General features: G+C 35.6%; 1 protein-coding gene, 1 non-coding gene and 1 pseudogene across 3 annotated transcripts; 2 read left to right on the forward strand and 1 right to left on the reverse strand.

Moving 5' to 3' along the window:
* Nucleotides 1-3,660: 3,660 nt before the first annotated feature.
* LOC143608780 (alcohol dehydrogenase class-3-like) lies at nucleotides 3,661-6,245 on the forward strand (annotated as a pseudogene). The gene is made up of 9 exons (XR_013149324.1): nucleotides 3,661-3,792; nucleotides 3,900-4,036; nucleotides 4,629-4,674; nucleotides 4,762-5,087; nucleotides 5,170-5,252; nucleotides 5,349-5,424; nucleotides 5,527-5,684; nucleotides 5,761-5,922; nucleotides 6,000-6,245. The product of XR_013149324.1 is annotated as an alcohol dehydrogenase class-3-like (transcript).
* Nucleotides 6,246-7,317: 1,072 nt separating this feature from the next.
* LOC143608746 (uncharacterized) lies at nucleotides 7,318-9,157 on the reverse strand. The gene is made up of 3 exons (XM_077083696.1): nucleotides 8,833-9,157; nucleotides 8,516-8,602; nucleotides 7,318-8,427 (listed from the first exon to the last, which is right to left on the reverse strand). Exons 1-3 carry the CDS (start codon nucleotides 8,959-8,961, stop codon nucleotides 7,453-7,455), a joined length of 1,191 nt encoding a protein of 396 aa, XP_076939811.1. The 5' UTR covers nucleotides 8,962-9,157; the 3' UTR covers nucleotides 7,318-7,452.
* Nucleotides 9,158-22,364: 13,207 nt separating this feature from the next.
* On the forward strand, nucleotides 22,365-22,445 carry TRNAL-CAG (transfer RNA leucine (anticodon CAG)). Its single transcript has one exon. It is a non-coding gene; the product is annotated as a tRNA-Leu (tRNA).
* The last annotated feature ends 3,930 nt before the right edge of the window (nucleotides 22,446-26,375 follow it).

The following is a 26,375-nucleotide window of genomic DNA, read 5'->3' on the forward strand; positions in this document are numbered from 1 at the left end:
TCGGTCTTCTCAACGAGGGTCTCTGCTGTCGGAGAGGAACTTCAAAATATATCTGCGCCTCTGGAGACGAAGTTGATCACGTGCGCATCTGGTAGTGGTGCTGCTGCTTTCTAAGGGGCTTCTTCAGGATCCTGGATCCTTGATTTCTTACCGGGTGACTCCTATTTTGTTGAAGTACCCAATCTTTCCTAGATCCTTTTATCATCCTCTAGTCTTATGAATCTGAGTGCCCTGTTTCTGACTTCATCTAAAGTCCTGCATAGAGTCATCACAAAATCGTTATAAAATGGGGAGCCCCTTTGAAGTCCCATCTTGAATGCTTCAACAGCTGTAACTATATTAAGATTAGGAATCTCTGGGGCCTCCCTGCCAAACCTTGTAACAAAATCCCTAAGGGACTCATCATAAGGTTGGACAACTCTATATAAGTCACTAGTTAACTTCTCAAATTTCCACTACAAGAAAATTAGATGTTGAACAAGTTAACTAAATGTGAGAAAGAAATAACAAAAAAGGGAGTAAGACTTAGCAGCCATTTTAATGCAGATCCTGTTAGTGTAGATCCGAAACCCTTGTACAGACAAGCCTCCTTGAGTCTCTCGGGAATTGGATTGATCTCCATTCTTTCCCTGTATTGGGCTACATGCTCTTCAGGATCAGTGGTACCATCGTACACTTTCATGTTGGGGGTTCGAAAGCGTTTTGGGATCTCCGCGTCACAGATTGGTGGAGCAAATCTGAAAAGTTTGTGGCTTCCTTCTGGTATCTCAGGAATTGGACGGATCACCCCTGGTACGCTGGATATCATATCCTTGAGTTTCTGTAGTTCCTTAGTCATAGCTTGGTTGATACCTGCATCCTCTTTTTTGCGTGAAAGTCGGCATTCCAGAAGAGTGGCTGATGTAACAAGCGTCTGCTACAGGAGTTGGTCCACCATAAGCTATGGTCTGCATGGGGATTATATCTCCTTCATGGATTTCAGAAGATCGTTGGTGTTGAACTCCTAAGGATCCTTGACCCTGATAGAAGGATCCTTGAGGCTGGAAGTTGTAGGATCCTTGAACATATAATCCGGAGGATCCTGGTTGAAGGATCAATGGTCCTTGTTGAAAGGTTGAGGATCCTTGAGCTGGTTGACCCACAGACCCCTGTGAAGGATATATGATCCTTGCTGAAAAGTTGAGGGTCCTTGAGCTGGTTGATCCATGGACCCGTGGTGAAGGATAGATGATCCTTGTTGAAAAGTTGAGGGTCCTTGAGCCTGTTGACCCATGGACCCTTATTGAAGGATAGATGATCCTTGCGAGAACTGAGCCATGGATCCTGGACTGGTGAAATCCAGCACCCTGGGCATAAGAGGAGTGTGATCCTCCGCTGGCCTCTTAGTCTTCTTGAGATCTTCTATCTCACGAAGGATCCTCTGGTTGGTCTTGTTCTGTTGCTCCATATATGCTTTAACCTGCGAAAACATAGATGAAACATCATTGTTAGTATTAATCACCGGGGCAGCAGCAGCGGCTTTTGAGCTCTGGAAGACTGGTAGTTGCGTTTTGCTCCCAACAGCAGCAGTTCGTTGTACTCCCGTGATTGACGGAGGCATCGGTGGCAAATTTCTTGATGAGAGAGAAACCGATGATAGCATGGTTGATGCAGCAGAGGTTGATTGAGAGGCCATTGATAGTAATATGGGTATGAAAAAATCGAAAATTGATAAGATTAATATGGATTATAGCACCAATTGCCCCACGGTGGGCGCCAAATTGTTTTGGACAAAAATCTGCTAAGGATAATGTATCCAAATCTGTTATGTGAGATTTAGTGCTAAAATGATAACAGCGATTATATGAACGAAATAGAGATGAACACCGTGATTTGATCACAAGAGAAAAAGCCCTTAATTACGATAATCTTACTTCGGTCAAAACTTAACAAGGCAATCTTTGATGAAATGACTTCGGTCAAGGATTAACAAGATAATCTTTGGTCGAATCACTTCAGTCAAGGATCAACGAGGTAACCTTTGGTCGGATAGTACGTGATTATAGTAATCTCCGGCACAAAAAACCCCCGGACGGTGAAAACTATCACCGTCAAGTTTATTAATGGTAAAAATCGGTTACAAGTGTTGTGGAAATTAGATCGATGTTACAAGAATTGCTAATGTGTACAGAGAGTGTTTGGTTCTGCTCTGAGTGTGTGTGTATACAGTGATGAATGAATCTCCTAATCGATCATAATCTCAGTATATAAAGAAAATAATTAATAACTAACTAACAAACAGGTCCTAAAAATCCGCAAATCCTCCACTATCCACTCCATATCTTTGGCCGCGTACATAAAGGAGTCTTGTAGCGAAAGTTTAGGCAGACTTGGTCCTTGGAGCCGTTAATGTTGATAAATATCAACATTCATATGAGAAACAACCGTTAACAGCATCAAATATCGAGGATCCATGATCCTGACATAGCTCTGGAACTCTTCAGAAGGATAATTGATCCAGACATGTCTTCAAGAATAACATATCCTCAGTACTCAGTTATTTGTGACACAACAAGAAGTCCTATAAATCCGCCACTTCTCTCACTAAACGTGTTACAGCCATTTGACCACGTGTTTGACAAGTCCAATAGCGAGATATCCGGTGGAATAAGTCTTGGAGCCGCTATACTTTAAATAACAACCTACACACAAGAAACAATTGTTAATAATACCAAGTACTGAGGACCACTGATCCTGACAGGATCTGTCTAAGGATATCTGATCCAAGAACATATGTCAGGATAACGTATCCACAGTGTCAAATTTCCGTACCCTAACAACTAAGATTATGATTAGTCAAACTGTAAATATGGATTATTATCATCCCAGTATGACATATTTAATATAAAATCCATTATATGAATTATGTTATTATTTATTATGAGTTGTTTTAAAAATGGTGTTTTTAAACTTTGTGTACGTTAAGTTTGTTTAAAAACTGGACTAGTGTGCTTGGTTACTCGGACGATGGATATTTAAGTTCAGGTTGGGAGGCCAGTTCCGGGCTTATAAACCTAAAATTAGCTTTTCTAGCCATCCCGTATTAGGGAACTCTGAAACCTACCAAAAAAATAAAATAAAAGGTTACAAAAAAATTAGAAAAATGTTTAGTTGCTGCAATGTTAAATTCATGAACACCTCTTAAAATTATGTGGTGGATGCTACTACAATAATAAGTCAATAATAGATAAGATGATTTAATCATTGACACAATAATACACACAATGTCTATTCGTGTTCTCTTTTCTTTTTTGCTGTTCTATGTAACTTGATTTTTTATTTATAACTATTAAAATTATTATTGATATTATTATTTCTTATTTTGTGCTATTAACGTACTTACAAATGTCGATGGATCCTCAATCCATGTTCACAAGCATGGATGATGGATCCATTGAGTTTTATAATTCGATTACGCTTATATGCTTACAGATAATTGAATCGAACCCGCATTAACCCAACCCTTCTACTAATAATACTTTCAAACATCATATAATTTTGAAATGTTTTTTTTACAAACTTATTTTATTTTATTTTTTTAAAAGAGTTGTTGAAAAGATAAAAAGTTAAAAAGCCCACAAACGTTTAGAGACACATTGTTGGTCGTTGGGAGTTATTCGGATCCAGTCAATAATATAATTGGGCTTGTAATTGATACCGCATCTTCTGCAGCCTCACATTTCATTCCATACACACACTCTCAGTATCATCGATCAGCCATGGCGACTCAAGGAAAAGTCATCACTTGCAAAGGTACTAATAATAACTACATGTGTGTCTGTTATTATTATTATTATAAACTAGTTTCATTTCTTCTTGTTATTATTATTATTATTAAGTTGGATCTGATTGTGGTGTAGCTGCGGTGGCGTATGAGGCAAACAAGCCGCTAGTGATTGAAGACGTGGAAGTTGCGCCGCCACAAGCCGGTGAAGTCAGAGTTCAGATTCTCTTCACTGCGCTTTGTCACACTGATGCTTACACTTGGAGTGGCAAGGTAGTTCAAAACAAAATTATATGTTTTATCTGCTGCTGATATTTTTAAATCCATTGATTGTTCTCGAATTATTCATAATTTTGTTTAGATCTGTGATTTGTAATTGGTAGCTTTTTGGGATTTGAAGAACTGGCAAGTAGGGTGTGCACAGTTTGGTTCGGTTATCATCCGAAACCGAAACTGAAACGAAGTCATCGGTTAATCTGTTTTGTTAACCAATCGGTGTTCACTAAATTGATTCGGTTTACTCTGTTAGTTTGTCGGTTTTTAGTTCGGTTTGGTTAATAACCAAAAACCAAACTTGGGCTAAAATCTTTTCTTTGAAATACATGAAACGGGGATATAAATACATGAAATTGAGGTATATACATGTAATGGAAGTATAAAACATGAAATGGAGATTTAATTGTGTAAAAGCCAGAAATATATGAAAATATGAATGGTTTGGTTCATTTAATTTTGGTTAAATAAAAGGATAACCGATTTTTGGTTGACTCGGTTTTCGTTTTGGTTTCGGTCAACGGTTTGGTTATTTCTTACCCCAATGGCAAGAGTTGGACCTTTCTAATCAATGTTATCATCAAATTTGCAGGATCCTGAAGGTCCTTTCCATGTATTCTTGGTCATGAGGCTGCAGGGTATGTTTTTTTTGTGCTTATTTTTTGTTACTTTTTCATGGAATCAACTCATCAAGTTGAGTATAGTATCTGATGTTAAAATGACAGGATTGTGGAGAGTGTTGGTGAAGGTGTGACTGAAGTTAAGCCAGGTGATCATGTCATACCATGTTATCAAGCCGAATTCAAGGAATGCAAGTTTTGCAAATCAGGGAAGACTAACCTGTGTGGCAAAATAAGGGGAGCTACTGGAGTTGGTGTCATGATGAATGATAAAAAGAGCCGGTTTTCAGTTAGGGGAACTCCAATTTATCATTTTATGGGGACCTCTACTTTTAGTCAGTACACTGTTGTGCATGATGTAAGTGTTGCCAAGATTGACCCCAAAGCTCCTTTGGAGAAAGTTTGCCTTCTTGGTTGTGGTGTTCCAACTGGTATATATTTCTTCGCTTCAACATATAGTCATTAGAAAGCTAGTTATGTGGTTCTAGTTTTTTTAAAATGTTTCGTCTTCAGGTCTTGGTGCGGTTTGGAACACAGCCAAAGTTGAAGCAGGTTCAAATGTTGCTATTTTTGGCCTTGGAACTGTTGGTCTTGCAGTAAGTTTGTAATATAAAAAGATGAGTTTTCTCTATTATTTATAGTGAGTGCTGCATTTTTTTCAAAAATGTATAAACTTGAATACTATTTTATAGGTAGCAGAGGGTGCAAAGGCAGCAGGTGCTGCGCGGATAATTGGGATGGATATTGACAACAGAAAGTTTGAACGAGGCATGTGTTAATTATATCTTATTATACTATATTTTTAATTCTGAGACGTGATGAAGAAATGTTGGAATTTTATTAACATATTCTATTAATTATGATTTGCAGCAAAGGACTTTGGTGTGACTGAGTTTGTGAACCCAAAAGACCACGATAAACCGATCCAGCAGGTTCTTGTTGATATGACGGATGGTGGTGTTGATTACAGTTTCGAGTGTATCGGCAATGTTTCCATAATGAGGGCTGCTTTGGAGTGCTGTCACAAGGTATTATTATCATATACAATAATCGCACAATCTATCAAACTTAGCATGAATATAAAACTAAGTTCTTTAAATACAGGGATGGGGAACATCAGTTATAGTGGGTGTTGCAGCATCAGGTCAAGAGATAGCGACCCGCCCGTTTCAGCTGGTTACCGGTCGTGTTTGGAAAGGGACCGCTTTCGGTGGTTTTAAGAGCCGTTCACAAGTGCCTCAGCTTGTTGATAAGTATTTGAACAAGGTAATTTATATCTCTGATAGGTGGTTGATAGTTAATAAATTAAGGATCAAGAATTTGACATGATGGTTTGTGTGCAGGAAATCAAAATTGATGAATACATAACGCACAATTTGACACTGGAGGAGATCAACAAGGCTTTTGACTTGTTGCATGGAGGGGATTGTCTGCGTTGCGTGCTTAAGGTTTGAAACATCAGTATTGAGTGGTTTTGAGGGAAAAAATAAATTGAATGCTTGTCTATTATTCCACCTTTTGATTTTCTTACCGCTTGTGGTGGCTGTGTGAAGGATGATGATTTTAAGTAATGAACTATTACTGAGCCACGTGTTTTCTTTATTTAGTTATAACTGAGCCTCACAAAATCGCTGGGTTAGTCAGTTCATAACTGGTTGAAACACGTTTGTGTGATACTGTTTTATATCGAATTGAGTTGGGGCAAATGGGTCGATCTAAAATGGTATCAATTTGGTTTGGGTCAAAGCAGGTTTTTACTATATGTGCAAAATCGGGTTTAGGGCCACAACTGGCTTGGGTTGAAACCGAACCAACCTTGAATGATGATACCATTTCTTGAAGAACTGAGTAACAATTGCTAGAAAGTGTGGTATCATATCAAGTTAATAAATAGTTCGCACCTATGAAGTCTCCGCACACAACTAGCATCCTTAGTGGTGAAGTTTGAATGTAACCATGTTCGTCAAGGATAATGTTAATAATAATGTTATAGGATTGTTGTAAGTAGTTTAATAAATCCATGTCGTAGTAAGATTACATCTATCGATTTGTCAGTGTGTATGAAATTAGGATAAAAGATGTACAGTTTAACTTATTTGTAACTTGCCTCTGTGTTAATGTTTTTACAAATCTCTTACAATTTGATCATAGAACCTGTCAACATGTTTGACAGCTCGCCAGCCTATTTTAGATCGATTTGAACAAACGAGTTACGCAAGTTGTCTAGGTCTTGGGTCTCAGTGGCATGATATGATCTCGACATTATGTCAATAACAAACAGACCAAGTGCAAGTAACCAAACCAAATCCCACAAGAAACTGAATAATAAAGCAACTGTATATCTGCATACCATTAAACGAAATTTAACCCATCTTCTTTACAATCAACTTCTTTTAAACACTCTCTTAGCAAGTTATTTATCAAATAACAAACTGTAACCTCACAACTAGCAGCCAATGGTCCCAAAAAGCTGATGACCATGCCCAACACTAAGACTGTCCTCGCACTTATAACGAGCTGTGAACAGGCAGCATCAAACATTATGTTACAAACGTGTCGTACACCAACAATTACATTTAAAATAAAATTGACATTCCATTTGCTGATAAATAAAGATAAGATCAATTCAGACTCATACTTGAAGATAAAGTAAGGCATTCTCTTCATTTAGGGTTTATTGCATCTACATGATTAAAACATATGATTCTAATATTAAGATGCACCAATGTTGCCTTTCATTCTCTGCTAACCTAATGGTGCATCTTTAGAAACATATATATACGAAGACCAAAAGCCTTAAAAGTCGAATATACCTGAATCCATGTAACCAGGGTCAGGAGAAACCTCACTCAACCCAAAAGGTCCAGACCCGTCAACGGACCCTGGTTCAGCGGGCTGGTCGTTAAACATCCAATTATCATGCCCATAATCAGCCAAACCTCCAGAACCACTTGCAAGTGGTGGCTCATTGGTCGAGCCCACTTCAAGTAACGAGCTTTGGCCGACAGGATGATGGCTTACCTTATTTTGAGGCCAACTTATTCCATTAAAAAACCTAGAGTCAACTGTTGGCCTCTGACTTTCTTGCCTAGAAGCTTCAGAAGGCACTGTATACTGTGGCAAAGTAGATGACGGAGCTGGGTTGGGCTGAAACAAAACCGGGCCCTCGACATTTGGGTTCGCATTAACTAACGGTTGAAAATTTGGCGGCAAGTCAAACTGAGCCATATTTGGCGGCGAAGAGACCGTAAAATGGCTTCTGTAATTATCCCTATAATACGAGCTATACGAATAACGGCTAGCATTTTGACCAAACTGATCCGAAGCCGTTCTTTTAAACACAGGCCTGGGAAGCGGGGCACCTAGGTTAAAACTATGGTGCACCCGGCCTCCCGGAATGGTGCAGCTACTCGTTCGCGTCAACTGTTGAGACACTAAACTGGGCTGATACTTATTGTTCCTAGATAACAACAATGAGCTTTGATCTCGGTTAATAGCGTTTGGGATGAAAAAACTAGCTGTGGTTACAGGGCAAGTCGGGATAGGATTTGCCATCAGAGTCGGATGATGATCCACGGAAGTAGCTTGAGGAACCGGGTTCAAAGGCAGAACATTAACATTAACATTAACATCTTTACCGACATTTTTTGAATTCTTTCGTTCGAGTACCCAGAAATTAATTTTATCGGTGGCGAGACAGTGGTTGAGAGTGCCACTGCCATTGCCCCAATAGATACATGGAGCCAGTGAATCACAAACATAACAGTAACACTGTAGTTCAAACACAATATATAAATCAAAACAGTATTACACTAATTAAGTTTAACATGTATTCATTAATCATAATTCATTTGATTACCTGATCACAGTGACTTTGATTTGGCGTAGACGAAAACGGGAATTTGATACAAAGGTGTCTCGGATGGGGGTAATCTCTACAAGCTACCTGCAAATCGAATAACGTAATAATATTATTATTGTTATCATTATATTAATTTTAGCAAAATCATATAGAATAAGTAACAAAACAAAACCCGCCATCACAACTCGAATTTGGCCAGTATCGGTTAAGTTCGTCACTGCACCGGCGCTAAATCACTAAACCAAATAAATAAACCCGTAAACGCTCAAAACATTAGCAAAATCATACAAATGTCCCGAGAATAAAATTAAAACCTGCCCCTTTTCGCTAACAACAATGATATCATCCGAGTCATCATCGTCGTCTTCTTGGCGATCAATTGGGTTATCATTTCGGGGCTGGGGGGGGCTTATCCGGGTCATGATCAAGAACCACACAGTCATCGTCAAAGTCAATTAAAGAAGTGGACTTTGACGTGAACTTCCTCCTGGGTTTCTTGGGCAAAACCTCACTAACAACGACCACATCATCGGAATCATCATCGTAGCCGCCGCAATCGTCTCGATTAACCTCGTCAAGAATATCTGCTATCCAGTTGTAATCATCGTTGGCGTCAATAATAATATCTTTGTGGTCCCAATTGGGTTCATCATCGGAACTGATATCCAAGACGACTGCATTCGGATCCATGAGGGTTTTGCATCAGTAAGTTAAAGGAGTGATTTTGATGGGTTTGATTGAATTGAATGGAGGTAAGTAATGAAGGATGATTGGAATCTGAAACTGAAACCCTAGTGTTTTGATTGACAAGGGTAAGATTGTCAGAATATTATTAATATTATTATTTATGTGAGAAGTGAAATTGAATTTGAGGATTTACTTTATATGGATGTATGTATCAGTCACCATCACAGGCTCACAGCATCTTTGATTTCGTCATTCGACGTGCTAAGGGTATTCACTTTTGTCATAGTAAATTCATATATCTAGTTTTATTATGATTTTATTTTAATAAAAACATATGATTATTAGGTGATGAATCACCAAATTGTCGTGTCTTTGGGTCAGTGTTTACGGGCGTAGGCCTTAGGTGAGAGTTATTTCTAGATCGAAAGACGAGTATATATAGATGTCGTGAATTTAGCCAGTAGTCTGTTTAGAGGTAGGGATGACAATGGGTCGGGTTTAGGTATTCCCAAACCCATACCCGGTTATGAAAGTCCGTCCCAAACCCGTCCCAAACCCGCCGGGTTTTAATCGGGTAATTACCCGTCGGGTTTCGGGTTTTCCTATCGGGTTTCGAGTTTCTCATCGGGTTTTAATAAAATACCCGTCTCAAAATCCGCTAGGTTTCTATCGGGTTTCGATAAAATATAACTAATCGATTACAAAGATGGTCACTATAAAGATAAAATGTCTCAAATAATTGACATAAACGAGTTCCGACAAATAATATATTTGGAATATAGTATATATATATATAATATAATAAGCTATATCGGGTACATCGGGTATATAATCGGGTAAATGAGTTTATGTTATCGGTAATCGGGTCGGGTAATCAGGTATATTATAAATCCCAAACCCGTCCCAAACCCGCGAAAAATTTCAAAACTAATCCCAAACCCTAATGGGTCGGGTATTACCCGTCCCATTTATGTCGGGTTTTGGGTTTTCCCATCGGGTTCGGGTTTCATTGCCATCCCTATTTAGAGGATTCGTTGGCCGTTCAAAAAAATTTATTATTATTGTTTATAGGTTTTTATACCTTTTGTTTTGTTCATGATTGTTTTTATACCGTTCAAAAAAATTTATTATATGTGGATAGTGTATGTTTCAATACAAGATTTTTCTAGTTGGAAGTGTTAGTGAGAGCAGTTTTTCTATCTTTTTGTATAAAGGGAAGGTTTAAGAAAATGATAATTAATCTTGTTATTAAGATTGTAGGAACACCTCAATGAACTCTTGGTTAGTTGGTTGTAGTTGTTGATTCAGGGGAGGGTGTTAATGAATCGCATTGTGATTATAGAAACTTGACTTTACGCTTTATGAATTAAAGTTGTGACACTTTAGTTGCAGAACATGTTATTAACATGTTACAACATTGGTAGAGGTGTTAGATTCTTTTTATTTCATGTGTTATCTAAACTTATAATCTTATATATTTCATAAATGTCGGTGTTGGCCGGTGCTATTGGTGGCCACATCAATGGATGTTATTGCGACCAAAAAAGTGAGTCGAGATTAAGAAAATGATGTGCTATACTAATAAGATTATTATTTTACACATCACAAGATTATTCTAGTTTGGTGTAAGTTTGAATCACCTTTACAAACCTCTTATCAATAAGGGCAATGTTAGTATTGTTAACAAACCTACAAAAATTAAAACCAAATTCTATTAAGAGCTACATATATATTGACACTTGATGATTACTGAAATTGTATTCACGGGGCAACATGTAGAGATTGACAACTATTCTTCTAATATTGGAGATTATACCGTAATTTCGGTTTATATATGAGAGTATGTATATTGAAGAGCATGTTGTTACGAACCTCGTTCGTTAATCAAATGGTCCAAGAAAATAGAAAGAAACCAGATAGAAACTAGAGACTTTTGGAAGACACTTTGATTTAATCAAATCATAATATTTCATCATAATCCCTAACACATAAGAACTAGTGACTTATATAGCCAAGATACATAACCGACCCACTACTTAATAAACTAACAACTAATTTAGTTAACTAAAATGCATAGAATTTGATACACTATAACCCACGTTTTGTGACATGGGAGTTGTACGAGAGTGGTACATAACAATCCCAGCCGCTTGAAAACGTCATTGTCCTCAAGGACGGAAGAAAAGGGCCATGGTGGTCGCCAGTCGCGTCTTCCGGAGGCATTCGGGGCAGTCTTAGTTGAGTGCAACCCGTTTACATGTAAACTTGGGTAAGGGATGAGGTCAACAAGGAAACGTTGCATGACCGCGTCACTTTTCCACTGTAGGTGCCAATGAGCAATCCGAGATTGTCGGATAATGCCTTTGCATGACCGCGTCACTTTTCCACTGTAGGTGCCAATGAGCAATCCGAGATTGTCGGATAATGCCTTTACATGAATGTTGGATGGTGTCTTGAGTCTCCAATCTCCATCCTTGCATGGTGTTTATAAAGGAATAAAAAACACTCTCAAAGCATTTCTCTTCCTCTCTAAAAATTGCATTGATGTACGAGGTGCCAAGTATGGGATTCGTTTTGAGACGCATGTTAGAGTGGTTGATGGTACAGGTGGTGAGGCATGTTGCGGGGTTGGTTTTGGTGCAAGCGGTTTTGGGCGTGTGTTCCGTGCGAATGGTCTTGGTAACGGTGTTCGATTTCGGGCCGGGGTGGGAGCGTTGGCAAGGGTCGATGGTGTGGGTTTCGGTGGAGATGTTGGGGGTGTTTTTGTTGGTGTTGCAGCGGAAACTGGTGGTGGTGGTGTAGGGGTGTGACGGGCTTCAATCGCGGTTCGGGTTGATCGGAGCTTGGCAAAGACGGTTTCAAACCAGGACTCGAGTCTTGCAAAGGATTCCCTTCATTTACAGAACTCGGAGTTGGATAGTGTTTGAGCAGCCATAAGTCCGGGGGATCACAGCAGCTCTGATACCACTGTTATGAACCTCGTTCGTTAATCAAATGGTCCAAGAAAATAGAAAAAAACCAGATGAAAACTAGAAACTTTTGGAAGAGACTTTGATTTAATCAAATCATAATATTTCATCCATAATCCCTAACACATAAGAACTAGTGGCTTATATAGCCAAGATACATAACCGACCCACTACTTAATAAACTACCCACTACTTAATAAACTAACAACTAATTTAGTTAACTAAAATGCATAGAATTTGATACACTAGAACCCACGTTTTGTGACATGGGAGTTGTACGAGAGTGGTACATAACAATCCCAGCCGCTTGAAAACATCATTGTCCTCAAGGACGGAAGAAAAGGGCCATGGTGGTCGCCAGTCGCGTCTTCCGGAGGCATTCGGGGCAGTCTTAGTTGAGTGCAACCCGTTTATATGTAAACTTGGGTAAGGGATGAGGTCAACAAGGAAACGTTGCATGACCGCGTCACTTTTCCACTGTAGGTGCCAATGAGCAATCCGAGATTGTCGGATAATGCCTTTGCATGACCGCGTCACTTTTCCACTGTAGGTGCCAATGAGCAATCCGAGATTGTCGGATAATGCCTTTACATGAATGTTGGATGGTGTCTTGAGTCTCCAATCTCCATCCTTGCATGGTGTTTATAAAGGAATAAAAACACTCTCAAAGCATTTCTCTTCCTCTCTAAAAATTGCATTGATGTACGAGGTGCCAAGTATGGGATTCGTTTTGAGACGCATGTTAGAGTGGTTGATGGTACAGGTGGTGAGGCATGTTGCGGGGTTGGTTTTGGTGCAAGCGGCGGTTTTGGGCCTGTGTTCCGTGCGAATGGTCTTGGTAACGGTGTTCGATTTCGGGCCGGGGTTGGATCGTTTGCAAGGGTCAATGGTGTGGGTTTCGGTGGAGATGTTGGGGGTGTTTTTGTTTGTGTTGCAGCGGAAACTGGTGGTGGTGGTGTAGGGGTGTGACGGGCTTCAATCGCGGTTCGGGTTGATCGGAGCTTGGCAAAGACGGTTTCAAACCAGGACTCGAGTCTTGCAAAGGATTCCTTTCATTTACAGAACTCGGAGTTGGATAGTGTTTGAGCAGCCATAAGTCCGGGGGATCACAGCAGCTCTGATACCACTGTTACGAACCTCGTTCGTTAATCAAATGGTCCAAGAAAATAGAAAATACCAGATATAAACTAGAGACTTTTGGAAGAGACTTTGATTTAATCAAATCATAATATTTCATCCATAATCCCTAACACATAAGAACTAGTGGCTTATATAGCCAAGATACATAACCGACCCACTACTTAATAAACTACCCACTACTTAATAAACTAACAACTAATTTAGTTAACTAAAATGCATAGAATTTGATACACTAGAACCCACGTTTTATCACATTTTGCAGGTAACCAAGATTAGAGCTTGAAAGACGAAGAGCTCAAGAATCCAATGGCTCGGATAACTTGTGTAGATATTAAAATATGGTGGTTTTGTAAAACATATAAACAAGTAAAACTAAACGAGACTTTCGTCTCATCTTTTGTATTGTAAATTTTTATAAAGATGATCCTTATGTTTTTATAAGACTTCCGCTATAAACCGTAACTCTGATTTATTTACAAATATGGTACCAACTATTGATCACACTCCTAGGCCTAAGATGGGGGTGTGACAACTGTTTCGGTTGTTGTACCCTGGGAGACAGACGCGTTGTCTTATGTAGAGGCGCGGAATCTGTTTTAAGGGAAGTGTGTTGAACACGTGCCTCGGCCTCAACCTTCAAATTTAGTTTGTTCATTGTTGCAGCCAAGAGACTACTATAAGACCTTGTCGTGTCAAAAGTTGAAATTAATTCTTGTCAAGAAGATTACAAGAAGAAGTTGTTGAAGAATAATTTGAAGACTTTTATCATTTGAAGAGCTTGGTGGAATCATTTAACATAATTGTTATATTCTTTCATTATTTATTTTATTTTGTATTACGGTATGTGTACTACTTATTTTCATGTTAATAACGAGAGTATCATTATTATTTGTATATATTATAATATAAAAAGTGACTCGTGTTCCTACAATCTTAAAACAGATTTCCGTGAGATTGTTAAGACAATCTTAAACCTTTTTACTAAGAATATTGGGTACACGGAAAATATTAAAATTATTTTGTGATTGTTGCGACAATCTTGTATATTTGTTTTTGAAAGTATGTATGTAGTACAAATTGTTGTGTATGGATCTATAGAGATGTGGTAAAATCCTAAAACCTATACCATGATACAAGATGTGGATTTATTGAGATGTGGTGCATTTTAAATCCTATACCATGATATAAGATGAATGGTTTATGATTCAGTTATTTGATTTAAGACGGTTTTACAATCATTATTTTTCTAACATGTGTGTTAGATCGGGTTTATTGGTGTAAACCTATGTTCTTTGTGAACATTAAATTCTCGAACGGGTATGTTATAAGTAGTATATTTTATATAAACTAATAAGCTTTATATTGATTTTTGTAATAATTTATTTCTTAACGAGCGTGCTACATTTGGTTTATTCTATATAAACCAATAAGTTTTATAAAGGTTTATGTGATCGTTTATTTCTAACGAGTGTGTTAGAAAATAATGCACGGAGACATCCATTGGATGCATTTTAGCGAAATATAAACATAGGCTTCGGTGTTTGTGTTATAGTGAAATGGTACATATGAGACTTTCATGTGTCTATTAAAATTCCCCTCATTAAGTCACCAATAATCATAGCCTTAATTAAGTGTCAATGAAAACATTAACTAAGTGTTAATAAAAGTTTTAACTATGTGTTAATTAAGTGACTCTTGGCTAATAAGGTTTTATGAACTAAATGTTTCATACTATAATATAGAAAAACAAATAGTTAAAAAATGTTTTGCCTCATTGTTTAATTTTCTACTAAGTGTGTTAGAAAGAGTTATTTTATAACTTTAAACAATGTTTGTCCAAACATTTTAATAGTCTAACGTGCGTGTTAGATATGTTTTTATTAGTGAAAACCGAAGGTTTTAAACGGTTTCGAAAGAAACAAATTATTTTATAGAATAAACGATAAAAAAAAACTTGGTGTTTTTAAGAACATAAGTTTTGTTAAAATTTACAAAGTGCAAGCAGTTAACAACTTGTTGTTTTGGATAAATTATGATTGCTTAAGACTATGGTTTCAAAATTGAAACGAGGATATGTGTGCATGGATGTCTATTTGAGGGAGTACCTTAATACATAAAATGATATCATTGAGATGATTTCGATTGGATGATGAAAGTGTTGAAGTTAATAACACTATTTGATGTCTAAATGTCGTATGTGTATCCATTGATTTAATTTTTAAAAAATGTTTTACACTTTTTTGTTGTAGTTTCGGTTGTATTATTATTTTGTGTTCAATATCTTCGGATACACATGCAGTTTTACAACCAAATACAACAATATTTATTGTGACGTATAAAATTATTTTATAGGATTTTTTTAAACGGATTTACAAAAAAATATTTTAAATTGATAGTTCAAAAAGAATTATGCATAAGAAACAACTTGTGAGTTGTTACGTTTACTAAAGTCTATGACGACACATCAAATGTATAACCACATCATGAGAGGCTCATGAAATAACGTGGTGAGTGTATTAATATGAAATACACAAGATTATTATATTCAAATCCTTGAAATTCACTAAGTGTGAATTATAACATATGAACTAATATATGTTAATGAGAGATTAAACTTCTTGAAAATTCGCTAAGTGTGAATTAGAACATATAAACTATTTCTTGGAAATTCGCTAAGTGTGAATTATAACATAAGAACTAATATATGTTGATGGTGTATTTAACTCTTTGAAGATTCACTAAAAGTGAATTGTAACGTAATATACGTTAATGAGATATTTATATTATTGGATATTCATCTTTAAAAATTCACCGAGTGTGAATCATAAGAGATCTATTATGTTTTTATTATTGTAATTAAATTTAAGTAAATCTTAAAAGATTTATTATAATATGCTTACAATAAGGATGAATATATGTTTCTACTCTCATCCATTTTTAAACCATGTGAAAGTTTGTCTTTTATTTTGAGAAGTATCTCAATAAATAGTTTCAAGAGACAACAACGAAAGTATAAATCGCTTTATGCTAGTGTAAATTCCAAGAGTTTTGTGTCAATCTAGTTGACTTTATCTCAACATAATAGTGATTGTAGATGAGTAGCGTTCATCTTGTTGGTAATAAATGTATTCAACAAAATGATTCGGATTAAGACTCAATGGTGAAGCCTTGAAGATCAAAGGCAAACGAGTTATGTTCCTTAAATGAATGAAAAAGTTATTTATGTTCTATATACAATAACTTGTGAGACTTTCCTAATTATTAAGGTTTGGGGATTGTGAATAAGTCTCATAATTATGTCTAAACAAAGAGTTGTGTGTTTCAAAGTGATATTGTAATGGCTGTGAAGGATCAGAATGATGCATCATCTGTTCACATTATATAGTATTGTAGTCTAAAGCATGCTAGACTAATACTTGTTAATTATGGTGCTTTGTGGAGACTAATTAACGCGAAAATTTGAAGCATCAACAACACAAGAATTGTGTATAGACAAATTTAAATAAATTTTCATTCAATATAAGGTAACAATGTAACTTATGAGGATCTTGAGAAGACCTTAACTTTCTAGGATTGCCTTAGAGAGTGATTTAGAATCCTTCTAAGTTGGTGATGTTTGATAACAAATTTTTGACAAGTGTTACTTTATTAGTAAGCAATGATGAACTCATTGATACAAAGACATGGTCTTGTTCAAATCATGAGTGTCAAGTTGTCTTCATAAGTAAAGTTAAACATACTATATCAAAATGCAAGAAATGTGTGATATGGACCAAATTATATATAAATATTATAAATATTTCCTACACTTTTAAGTACTTTTAAGCCATGCTTTTATTGAATATTATTCTTAATTGGTTTATGTGTGAGATTTAAATGATTTTAAAAGGCAATGTGAAGTATTTTTACTAAGCTTAAAAAATTAAGACCAAAGAGTTAAACTACAAACGACTTTCATTTTAATTCTTGTAATGTTAATATTCGATGTAGTCTGAGGATGGTCCACATATTATACAAATAAGAATTAATATGACAGTTAAAAAGGAAGCTTAAGGAAATAAAAAGCAAGAGGAGGTGACAGGTTGCAGGAGTTTCGTGTCGGCAGCGAGCAATCCACGAGAAGTTAATCATTAAAGATCACAGCCCACTAAACATAATTAAAGCCCAAGAAAATCAAGAGTGGGCCTTTTCTTGACGTAAGAGAATTGAAAACAAGAAACAAGACCTAATATATATAATACTAAATATATTAGAAAAAAAAGAGGGAGGACGGTGGACTTGAGAGGCGCCCCTGTTCACGAAGGGGGCCACCCATTGATTTGGCCATTATTAATTCAACGAAAGCACACAAGCAGCCATACACGTCAAATAAAGTTCACGGCAAATTTCAAAAAAGTGAATTAATTAAGCAAGCAGGTAGGCTGCTCAATTAATTTAAGCTCACAGGCTAGCAGCTCAACTATATTAATTTCTTTTTCGATGAACCGTACTTTATTTTTTATCTTTGTTTCATTCGTAATTATGATTAGCTAAACTTTTATACCGCCTGGGTTTGGATGATTACTTTTTAGACTCGTTTTATTTTCAGTTTTGGATTACATATTAATTGGTTCATGTTTTGGTAAAGTTTTTATTTTATTTGGTTGTGATGCATATGCGTATTTGTATTAATTTATTATTAATTTATTGTTCCATATGCGTCTTTGTGAACGTCTTTTATGTATGGATGCATATTAGGTTGTTTACTGTGTGTTTACAACTAGTTTATGGTATGTAGTTAACGTATTCCATAGGAGCGATAATTAAGAGTTTAGAGATACCTTTTATTCTGCCACTTGAGAGACCGGGAGGTAATTAAGTGTCGTTTGTTTTGGTCTTTTGCGGGTTTGGGTAGTGATTGCACGGGAGTGAGTTACCCTGGATTCCTTTAGATTCTTACATATCCGAGTTATAACCGAATTCAATAAAAATACCCCTTACACCTTAGGGTGTTTTGTGATTAGAGAGACCGGGAGGTGATTTAATCTTTGGGTACCTTAGCATAGTTAGGTAAGGTGAGACCGGGAGGTGATCCGAGCCATTAAACCGTTGAGCTTACATGATATTTAGGGTTCTTAGGTATTGTTGGTGAGACCGGGAGGATATCTAGAATTCTTTAGTTATTCCTTAGTGTCATATTTTTCGAACCCGGTTACCGATCATAAATCCAATTCCGAGAGTTTACGAGTTGACTAGTAAGATTCTTTACCTAGGTAGTTGTTTCCCCTATTTTTTCGTGTCTAGTTTAGAGTAAGTATTATTTATTTTATATTATTTTATATTTAATAATTAAAAAGACAAAAATCAATAAAATCAATTTATTTAAGTTATTAGTCAGAGTCTAGTTTAGGTGTCGCTAGTGTCCTGTGGGTTCGATATCCGGACTTCATTAGGCTTTACTACAGTTGATAGGTACACTTGCATGTCTAGTGGTCTAGCATTAGGATAGTCTAGATTTATAAATTTAAAACTAGAGTGTCTAGGTTAGGTTATATTTTTAATAGACCGTTTTGCACATTAATGTGTGGGGAAGCCATTTAAGAAACTATTATTTAAAAGTGTGTAGAAATGGTAATTGATATGATTTATCAAACTTGCGTAGAAAGGAAGAACCTTTCTTTACCCCCATTATGTTATCCAATAGCACTTAATGTGGAGGTGTCTTGCATTTGAACTTGGAAGGTTTAGCAATGAGGATTATTGTAATCCAATCTAACATTGCAAACACACGACTTAGTGGAGAGCAAAAAGGTCGTAGTGCATAATGGAGATGTGTTTGCCTTAATGATAAGTGTATATTACAAGACAAATATTATAACCAGATTCAGGTGGCCACTGAGGTTATAGTCTTAGAAATTTGAAAATAGGCAAAATTAACTTATAAGTTAAGAACACATCACGACAACTGATCTCAACTATGCAAGTTATTTATAATGACTAGACAAAGTCAAAGATAATGTTATGGATCCAACAACATGAGGGTTTAGTAGAGATCAAATTGTGGAATGAGACTAAAGCCCATCAAAAAGGGTATATAAAGGAAAACCTAAATTAGTTGACTGGAGATCCCAAGATCTAAGTTCAATAGGACAACCTAATTATATATCTAAGGGTGGTTACTGTGGGGGGCATAACTTATGTATAAGCTGACATATATATTCTTCCATTATTTATTTTATTTTGTATTACGGTATGTATACTACTTATTTTCATGTTAATAACGAGAGTATCGTTATTATTTGTATATATTATAATATAAAAAGTGACCCATGTTCCTACAACTTGGTCCAATAGGAACTCAAGCGGCTTTAGACTTCTATTTTATTATATAGTAATAATGTTATGCTAGCGATGATGAATTAGGACCATGGGCAATTTAATCTTTCACGAGTTTTAAATCACACTCTAAATTTAAGGCTTTTTACATAGCGAGACGTTCATCAGTCTGTTCAATTGGTTCTATGGTCTTTCTAAGCCAAATAGTGACACCCCACACTTTCACGTTAACACAAACTTCTTTATCTTAAACGTCATGCATAACATTTACACGAGTCAATAATGAGTCACACGCATGAGTCCATCGGTACACGTTGGTGATTAATGTTGAATCATATATATTTAAATAATTCGGATATAACTGTTACGCGTTGGATGATTTTATGTGTTACACGATTTAGTACAAGATGCTCTCTTAACTGTTATTAGTTATTATAAAAAAATAATACCTCAATCATATGTTGATAATATTTACCTAACTTTTATACGCCAGTGTTGGTGATAGACCTGGTAAGAAGGCATACATACAGTCAGCTTCGGTTCAAACGTCTATTAGCTTGTAAATGGGTTAGCTACCCTGGTATATTTGAAAAGTGTTAAATCTATTTACACATATACTACTTATGCTACGTATACTACATATACTATATATACTACCTTTTTACTAAAACTTTTGAACTCATCAACCTCGTGTTGACCCTTGAGTATTTATACTTGCCCAGGTTGCTAGATGTGCTAAGGAGCGGGTTTGATTGCTTATGTTTGGAGTCATACTTGTTGCATGGACTTTTATTTCACATTGTTTACATTTGATGGGTTGTGCATGTTTGAGCACGTGGCTTATTATTTTAAACCGTTTACTTTACGCTTCCGCAAAACTTTAAATAGTATGGTTTGGTTTTTGTTTTCTCATGTTTGAATGAGACTTAAATAACATTTTGAATTGAATGTTTGGTATAACAAATGAGCTAGATCCTGTTATATCACATGTCTCACGGTTAAACTCCGTTAGTCGAAATTTGAGGGTGTGACACAAATCATCATTTACGGCTTCAAGATTTTTCAAAACAAACCAACTAGTGGTGTTCCAAATCAAACGAACGAAAATGACGCATATAAAAAAGATCAATTCTATGATCTTTTTGCGTCACTTTTCCGACTCACATTGAATGATAAAGAAGACATTATGATAAAGAAAACATGGTGCGTTAAGTCTTGTATATAGGATAGAAAGTTAAAGATTCCTCTCGTCTAGTGATATGATATGTATCAAAATAGTTTGATTTGATAGTTAAATACACGATGATCACATGATCTACAAAAATAATTTTTTGGACCTTTAACTATATAGTATTTTAACCCAGTGGTAAGTGCTCACTGGTTCAGTTGATTCAATGATCTTTGAAATCAAAACGTTTCTAATAGTTTCAAAAATTTTAAAATAAATTTACAAAGACTAATATAAAATGTCAAATTACATAGCCATTTGATGTGTCACATGAAAAAGTGACTCCGAACTATAAAAAGAAAATAAATGCTTAGTTTTAAATTAAAGGTAGAAACATGATATTATTTCCTTCGAGTGACGTGGAATGGATTAAATTTTATTTAACGGCTAATTTTGAATCAATGAGGCTACTGATTCACCCGATCATATTTATTCCCTCAGTATCAAATATTACCTTTAAGAGAAAACTCACCAAAGGTGAGAAAATCCTGTGACCCAACGTGAAATCCCATGTTTTTGTTCACTTATTCACATGTAGAACTTGAACCTAAAGTCTTCCTCTTTAAAATTGAAGCCTTTAAGTTTGAGTGTATCACCTTAACGGCTTAACCACATGCAGTATGGATTAAATGAAATCAAAATAGTTTGATTTATTATGTAAATCATCTATTATCAAAAGTTTATTCTATAAAAAAGCAAAATATAAATGCTTAAATAGTTTTTTCTTGATGCTTTGTGGTTTCTAATAATTGCTTTATTATCGAATAGTATTTTAATTTCGTGCTTTAATCTTTAAGAATAACTAAGGAAATAGTTTGTACTTTGTACCCATTTTTTTCTTTGTTTACTTTATTCGGAAACTAGACTTATATTAAAAAACGCTTTTCTAGACGTTAAAAGCAACCACCAAAATTACATCAACAAACACAGGTTTTTATAACCAACCTACGAAATTAATTCTGACTTTAGAACACCCGTTAGAAAACCAAAGAAAATAATATATAACATCATCGAAAATAAAATCATGCTTCGTCAGACCATCACGAATATACTTTCGCATATGTATCTTCAAAGAACCCACCGATAACTCATGATAATAGCTTCCAGAGCACATATTTTTTTAAACGACTCATATTCATAAAATAAATAAAAAAACTAAATCATCTGAAATCATGAAAATAAGGAAAGTCATCTCTAACCACCTAGACACCGCCCACAAACCGTACCCATGACCTCACACTCCGCTATTTCTTGTTTTATTCTATAACAAATTATAATTACTTAAAGATGATTTAAGTATACAATAACTAATAACAAATATTGCTTTTTTACACTTTCAAATACCTATGGGTTTGGCCGTTTGGGCAATGCATGATGACATAAAATCCATGAACAAATGGGATCATAGTGGAGGTCGAGACAGACCATTGTGGGCCTGCTTGCGTAATCGCAACAAAAAGAATATAGTGTTGATAAATATTTAAATTATGAAAATTAAAATCATAACGTCAAGATGGCCGAGTTGGTCTAAGGCGCCAGTTTCAGGTACTGGTCCGAAAGGGCATGGGTTCGAATCCCATTCTTGACAATTGTTTTTTATTTTTAATCCTTTTGGAAGTTAGGTTACACGATTTACGCCTTGTTCTTGAGTTTTTTAACAAAGAAAAAGAAAGGAGAGGGAAGGATAAGAAAGAAAGGGGAATGGAAGGAAATTTATTTTAATTAGGTGTGTTATTGAGTTGGAAGAAAATTAGAGGAAAGAAAATGATAACTATGTTAAAAAATAGTTATCCTTAGTAATCATCCCATTTTTTGGAGGATAACTTATTAGGAAAATATATTAATTTAATCACTCCTAACTCCTCCTACTCCTTTCCTTTCCATCCTAAAAAAACTCAAGAACACCCATTTTTTAAATATCCTTAGTTTTCCTTTCATTTCTCTCCTTTAAAAACACTCAAGAACAGGGCGTTAGTTTTTATTAATCATGGGTTTTTAGACTTCCATCCACCTTTTAACTGTTTACTATTCACAATTCAAACATTTATATTGATAGGGGTGAGATCCGGTACAAATAAAATTAATATACTAAACATACAAATAACTATAGTAATTACAGTTTTGAACTAGAGTAATTATGTTATATAAAATAATAGTGTAATAATAACTAATCTAGTTCAAAAGTTTTAGAGTAATAATAATTACTTTAGTGTTAACATAATTACTCTAGTTATTTGTACAGTTCTCACGATAAAAATCATTTGTATTTGATCTAAACCCTATATTGATAAATGTAAATGATTAAATTTTTGTTTCCGAAGCTATCAATGAATTTAATCGGGAGACTACAATTTTTTTGTCCGTTAAAATGGTTGTAGTGTTGTACATATAACTTGAAAGAATATTATATATGTTCACGGTCGAGTTTCTGTAGTTTTTAGGTGTAAATATAACAATGATGATGATATATCTAAAGCCCATTTGTGGTTCTCTTTCAAAACAAGCTTTGATTCTTGGTTATACAAGGCCTCTAGGATTAGGCTGTGGCAAGTTATTAAAGATTATTTATTTCTGTGTTATATTAATAAGCATTCAATTGTAATCGATTAAAGTATGTAAACAGTTGATTTTTCTCTTATAAATGTGTGTTGGTTGTCTAGTGGTATACTGGTATGTGCCACACTGCCACCTTGTGGGTGATCTGGGTGTCTTGAGGATCTTGATACCTCAAGTCAAAAGTTAAAACCCATTTGCATAAACTATTAGTTGGATTTGTTAACGATGTAGTTTCAGTAATCATATTATAGCATTTAAATTTGTATTTTAATATAAAAATGAACAAAAATATTAAATATATTTGCAACTAAATACAACCCATCTCGTTTCAAAACATACCAAAAGTCGCATTACCCAAAACTTATTTTTCACACTGGGTTGTAGGGGTGTGCATGGGTCGGTTTGGGCGGGTTGTGCCCAAAACCATAACCAACCGATATAGCGGTTTATAGATAACCATAACCGATCCGTCCTGGCGGTTTCGGTTAATCGGTTTTAACGGTTATAACGAGTCGGTTAACCGTGATTAAAATAAACAATCATTCCGTATGATTGTGAAAACTGAATAACCGCTAATTGTATTGTGGAATTCATATATATGTTTTTTTTACTGCAATTTATGAAATATACATATCTAATTTACATATTAAATAACTGAAATGACAATTCGGATGAAAATTTAGATCGACAATTATGGAACATTAGAATGAATATGGTCAACGAGGCAAGGACAATATCCCAATATGATATCCGGTAGCGGTTAACTGCATGTTCAGTTTGAAGTTGAGGTGGAATCTATGTGGGAAGAACAAGTTCTTAATAGAAACTGAAAAACACAAAGAAAAAAACCTAGCAAAAGTTTCAAACCGCTCTTGACTTGTCTGGCATGTTGTGAACAAATAATTAGGCATTTTATTGTTATTAAGATTGGTTTCATTAGAATTCTATTAATTAAATGTTGTTAATGCTAAATCGAGATGAATAATAAATGTAACACAGGTAGTGTTGTCCAGTGTAGCATTTCTATCGGCATATCACACTTGAGAACGCTTGATGCTTTCGGAATCCCACATGAAACAAATCACCACTCGGTTTTGGACTATGTTGTGTATTACCGTATAAAGGGAAAGACTAAAATGCCCTCTGAAAATTCTTACAGGTCTAGACAAACTTCTTCACCAGATGTGCAATATGCCCAAGAAGAGATGCCATTGCTACATGTATCCTATTTTTCAAAAATAACAAAAGAAAAAACCAAGGGGAATGGGAATTTCAAATTTGAATGGGCAAATCACGTCATGTAAGCGTTTTAAGTGGCAACATGGCTTTTAAACTTCACACTCACTAGAGTGTGTGTTATGCGAGATGCGAGTGAAAGGGGTAAAAGAATAATTGATTGGAGTGAAACGATTGGTTAAATTTATAGCTAATACTGAATTTTTTTTAAATTAAAATCATAGCAACAAGCATTCATGCCTGCCACCCATGGTAACGCTGCATGCCCTCGGCCCTTGCACCTCTTTCCTGCCCTTAACGCTAGGTGTGTCGCGGTGTTCACCGTCAAAACATGCTAATTAACTTGGTAGCTTTGACTCCCCTTTCACACTACCATAACATAGTTTTAGCCTGCTAGAAGCTCATTTGTGTCAACCACCTTTACTTGACACTATTAATATTGTCAAGTTAAAATGCAAAAGTGTATGTGTGAAGCTATCATTGGGCAAATATTTACATAAAGTTGTCTTGTGGGTAGAGAAAGGCATCAACCATACCACTACCAATTGTATAAGCAAAGTATGGTTCTTTCTTGGTTCGTAAACCAGAACATACATTACCACCATGAAACACCACAAAAACCAAACAACAGCCACCATCAACATATCTGCTCTCATAGCTCAAATCATGGCGTCAGAGAGCATACGTCGAGACCCTGGTAGTGCAGCCTTCCAACGACCCAATATCATTAGCAACCCGAATTTGGAAGGAACGAATGTGGGAGCTTCAATGATCATCCATCGTGGATTGGGTTTTTCATCGGGTGAGGTGAATGAAAGTTGTGGTGTTAACATTTATGTAAATAACAATATACAAGGGTTGAATAACTCGATAATGATCGGAAGCCGGCTGAATATGGGAGATCCTGGGGTATGGTTAACTTTGAAAGATTCAAACCTTGAGAAGTGGTTTTCTAAGAAAAACAATAGTTTGTCTTTGGGATTTTATGTGTTACTGATTTTGGTGATTGTTTTGGCTTTCATGGTGATGTATTTCATGTAAGTTTATGCGCGTTTAATCAATTTATGTATATGAAATTATGAATCGTTGTAGGATCGACACACAATTAATGGCTGATCTCGTGGACGAACTACAGTTTGTGTTCATACATTTTATTAATGATTAACACGGATGATATATTTTTTGTTCTCTTAGCTATGGTATTGTCACACTTGCTTCTATTAACAAACTTTTTATGAGGCAATCATTAACATCATAAAAACATATCAAAAGAATTATATATTTTTTTCTTCTCTAAGCCTTTGTCTAATCAGGTTTTAATGATAAAATTTTCCGGTTTGATTGTTTCTTCTTCTCGTCGTCTCCTAAAATTAGATTGTTCAGTTCTTGACTTCTTTCCATAGTAACCAAAACTAATACAAATCCAAAATAACAATTTGGTTTTTTTCAAAACCGACCGAAATATAAGAAAATCCAAATCATATAAATTTGTGTATTTTGATTCAAAAGGTCAATACAAATTCTCAAACCAGACACTCAGTCAAGCTGTATGCTTGCACCAACAGCTCAAATGCTTGTTTAAACTTCAAAACTGATCCCGATGCCATAAACTGTATATATAAAAAAAAAACAAAATATAAACCAAGATTTAGGAACTTAAACAGTCCAAAAACCCTTCCATTAATCCGTATAACATCGTATATCCATCTCCTGCTGTCTTGAAACC

This window comes from Bidens hawaiensis, unplaced genomic scaffold (genome assembly GCF_021521415.1).
Source record: "Bidens hawaiensis isolate Kalapana, Puna unplaced genomic scaffold, B.hawaiensis_p1.1 tig00419429_1, whole genome shotgun sequence".
NCBI lineage: Eukaryota > Viridiplantae > Streptophyta > Magnoliopsida > Asterales > Asteraceae > Bidens > Bidens hawaiensis.

What these genes read in the sequence shown, in the direction of transcription:
- LOC143608746 (XM_077083696.1), bottom strand. Translation starts at nt 8,961, where the DNA reads ATGACTGTGTGGTTCTTGATCATGACCCGGATAAGCCCCCCCCAGCCC. An exon ending in TTGTTAGCGAAAAGGGGCAG is followed by an intron (nt 8,603 to 8,832) that starts GTTTTAATTTTA and finishes TTCGATTTGCAG; the next exon opens with GTAGCTTGTAGAGATTACCC. An exon ending in ATCAAAGTCACTGTGATCAG is followed by an intron (nt 8,428 to 8,515) that starts GTAATCAAATGA and finishes TTTGAACTACAG; the next exon opens with TGTTACTGTTATGTTTGTGA.